This window comes from Aplysia californica, unplaced genomic scaffold (genome assembly GCF_000002075.1).
Source record: "Aplysia californica isolate F4 #8 unplaced genomic scaffold, AplCal3.0 scaffold00398, whole genome shotgun sequence".
Classification (NCBI taxonomy): Eukaryota; Metazoa; Mollusca; class Gastropoda; order Aplysiida; family Aplysiidae; genus Aplysia; species Aplysia californica.
In genome coordinates, this window is record NW_004797668.1 from 608925 (window position 1) to 613170 (window position 4246).

The 4246-nt window shown below is 40.0% G+C and overlaps 1 protein-coding gene across 1 annotated transcript in view; it reads right to left on the reverse strand.

Annotated features, from left to right (window-relative positions):
• Positions 1–4246, reverse strand: part of LOC101855888 — a 41432-nt gene that overhangs the window by 7939 nt on the left and 29247 nt on the right. The window contains exon 11 of the mRNA XM_013085689.2: positions 2087–2297. Coding sequence (XP_012941143.2) covers positions 2087–2297 — 211 coding nt within the window. The remainder of the gene's footprint in view (positions 1–2086; positions 2298–4246) is intronic.

Here is a 4246-nt window from a genome sequence, read left to right on the forward strand (position 1 = left end):
CACACACACACACACACACACACACACACACACACACACACTCACAGACACATTACACGCACACATGTGCACACACATGCACGCCAAACACAAAGAACATAAAATATTATTCATCGATGACTCAAAAATAAGACCATCATCCAAGATGTAATGGTGTTGAAAGACTTGTAATTTTTATAGAGTTTTCACATCATTCAATAAATTGCATGTATATGAGATTTTGTCTTGGCGAGTACCAATAGAGACAAGCGCGCATCATCGTCAGTTTACACAGAGTGTGTGATTACGTGTTTCGATAAGCTTACTTTGACCCTTCAGTGAAAGTTACTGACAATCCATGGCACTCTGCATGATTTATTGTTGTGGTACAAGTAGGTACGATTTGCACCGCTTCTTCGACACTTCTTACATAATGGCATTGTGAGTTCGTCAAATAAATTTAGACACAATAGATAAACTAATTTTTGAGTTTTGCATGAGGAAGCAAATCAACACAATATTGTTCATTAACTGGGAGGAAAGAGTAAGGCAGACAGACAAAAAAACACCAGAAAAACAAAGAAAACAAGACACAAAGTTATGATAAGATAATTTATTAATCTCCAATAATAATTTTGAAAAAAGAGCACTTGTAGAAAATGACACAAAGAACAACTGCAACGAAGCTTTAAAAATGTTTGTAAAAGTAGACCTTGTACAGTTAATTAAATTAAAAGAAACTGTCTTTTTTAACGTAAAGTTAACACACCAAACACTCTTATGAATAACTAAACTGTCACAATTTGGTATAAAAACGATGTGTTTATGAATTTGCTCATGCACACGTCCTAACTGAACAACTTTGAAAGTGCACGGTCTGCGTGTGTGTGTGTTTGTTTGTGTGTGTGCGTGTGTGTGCGTGTGTGTGCGTGTGCGTGTGTGTGCGTGTGCGTGCGTGTATGTGCGTGTGTGTGCGTGTGTATGTGTGTGCGTGCATACGTGTGCGAGTGAATGCTCCCTTTCAAGGAAGTAGCGGGTACGCCACGTACCATACTTTATGCTGTTGACATACGACCTATACAAGCAGATTGAATAGAACATAATAACTTAATTGGGTCTGAGTTAAAAAGCTTAAGATAATAACAATTTCAGGAAAAGGTGAACGATTTCGTCATCTTTCATGCTGATAAAAACGACAGGTAGGCCTACTTGATAAAACGTGAAAAAATCAGGAACTATGGGAAGAAGAGCCGAGAAAAGGTTTCGAACACCAGTGTCACAAGTGTTTTACCCTGGGGGCAGGAAACATGGCCTCTTACAAAACACATTTCTAAAAAGTTGCAGGCATTTGCCAACAGTTGCTTTTAAAAAAAATCTTTTAATTAAATTTGTTGGCCTGATATCATTAAAAATTCAACTTTTAGTGCAAACAAATCAACAGTATTTAAACATAGAATTTAAAAAATAGAAAATGGGAGTCGGGTGGAAACACTTAAAGAAAACCGAAAACAAACATTACCCATCGAGTCTTAAGTTTTAATCCACAAGATAAAAGAACGAGACGAATATCTAAAAGCACTTGAAAGAGGGACTTGACGGAAATGGGAAACAACTGTAAAAGGTGGAGACTATAGCCCTGGACAGAAATAGATGGAGAGCTTTTGGCAGCCTATACTACAGCACCAGCTTAGGATATTTTAACACCTTTTCCACAATGTATGAGTCCAAGGGACAGGTAAAGAAATTGACAACAGACATGCACAAACGAATGACAACATGAAAATGATAACAAAAATGAACGTGAGGCTACCACCTTTGAGAGAGAATCGTCCCCTGATTCTTCTCCTTATAAAAGATAAAACTTTTTTGCGGCCAGATTGGTGGAGAAAATAAAGAAAGACGCTGAGGGTAAGATAAACTTTTTTTTTTTAAAAGACGAATATTGAAGTAAAATGACGTAAAACTGGAAGTACGATACATTTCTTATTTTAGAAATGGCGAAACGAAATTTAAAAAATTTAGAGTGTAAAATTCAATAAAAATGAAATAATTAGAAATGACAGCAAATAAGAGACAACGCAATAGCGTCATCATCATTAAGTCCTATTTTTGAGAATATCGACCAGGACCGGGTCGTCTCCTTTTTCCGCCACGTCCATCGGCGTGAAAGACTCCGTGTTGTATGCCCTGACCTCTGCTCCGTGCGCCAAAAGTAGCCTTGCTATATCCTGGTACTTCTCCTTGTCTTGAGTTGTGGGCCTGGCTGTACGGCCACTCAGAGCTGGTAGATTCAGCTCCAGGTTTATGTAGATGTTTGCCTGGAAACGGACATGGGGACGCGTGATGTGTAGTTTATACCAAGTGTTTGTGCTATACATGTACTTAGAAAAGTACTTAGTAAGTAAGTAAGTAAGTTTATTCAGAGTTAAGGCCATTGGCCCACATCACACACACAAAACACTCATTTGATAAATAACGTTTCCATAATGAATAAGTACAGGTTGCGCGCATTTCTCTTATAACGAGTCAAACATTGCATATTTCTGTCACTGGGCCGAGTAGGACTGGGAGAGATTAACAATTTCCTTTGATGGACGAAGTGTGAACAATAGAAGAGTACTTAGAAAAGATATCGTGACGCAGGGCCGAACATTTTGAGACTGTTCTTTACCGACCATCAAGAATCAATTCTAAGTCAATTGAATCCCTCCCGCAAATCTCACTGAACACCTCCCTTGATTGTCCCCCAAAGAGCACATATACCAGATGTGCCATAGAGTTTTTACGGTGCTCGCAACTGCATAAGGTCATATGAGCGCCAAGGGGTAGATGTCAATAGAGAAGTCCATACAGGGAATCAGGCTTACTCTGCTCACCTCTCTAGCTTCAACAGCACAAAGTCTGCTTCGACTATTATGGCACCCAGGAAATAGCGGGTCACAGGAGTGTGACAAACATACTTTACTTTACTTTACTTTTCCGATCCAGGGGCCGTTTAAGTTCTAGCCCTTCGGTCTGTAATGACAAACATACAAAAAAAGTAGAGACAAACATGACGATAGTAAGGAGTAGGAAAGAAAACGCAGCGGTTCCCCGTTGCAGTTCAGGCACAATTATGAGCATGACACTGATAAATCAGCCAATTTAAAAATCTACTGTGCATAAGAACATGTTAATGCCCCCCTTTGGGTATGGCCTAAAGACACTTCAGTCAGTAGTAGCAACGACCCGGGTTCTGTCAAATGTGGGAATGTGGAAGTATTCCACAGGGGTACAGGGATACATATTATATCTTTCATCTGTCCAAAAACAAAGATGACAGACAATCTTGTGATAATCACAGAGGCGTATCCCTCTTGTCCATAGCTCGGAAGATCCAGGCCCTAATTCTTTTCAATCTGCTGTTGAAGCATCTCTTTTCAAATGACGCCTTACCTGAAAGTCAGTGTGGCTTTCGCACTAAAAGGGGGCACAGAGACAAAAGTTTACAATGCTGTGGTCCTCCCAACCCTGTTGTATCGTGACTTGGACGGTGTACCAAAGCCATGCCAAGAAGCTCAATCATTTCCATATAGAATGCCTCAGGAGAAATCTTGGCGTCAAATGGCAGGATAAAATACCAAGACACCAAAGTTCTCAAAAGGACAAATCCCGAAAGTTTGCTTTCTAAGCTCAAAATGACCCAACTTTGTTGGGCTGGCCACATTGTCAGAATGCCTGATTTCAGAATACCAAAGGCAGTATTCTATTCTGAACTGTCCTCATGGAAGCGTAAGGGTGGCGGATCAAAGAAAGCGCCACAAAGACAGACTTCAACATAAATACTTTAAAATGGGAGAGCCTATCTCCTGACAGACCCAGCTGGAGAGCAGTTGTCACAGGGAGGAGCAAATCAAATAGGGCTTCACGAAAAAGCAATACTGAAACCATTAGAGAAACCTGCAAGCTGCGTACATCCACAAAATGAAAGTGGATCTTTTAAATGTTCAAAACGTGCAACATTTTCTCTGCCACAATTATATTGGTCTCATCGGCCACATCAGAAGCTACAAATCGTCTTTATCTGTAATTTGTCAAATTCTTCTATTTCGCTGGAGAAATATGTATTGGTCATCGTCATACATTGACGGGCGAGTTATTATTATTACTTAGAAAAGTGATGAGGAGAAGTGAGAGAGAGAGTGTGAGAGAGAAAGAGAGTGAACGAGAGAGAAAGAAAGGGGGTGGAAGGGAGAGGGAGAGAGAGAGAGAGAGAGAGAGAGAAAGA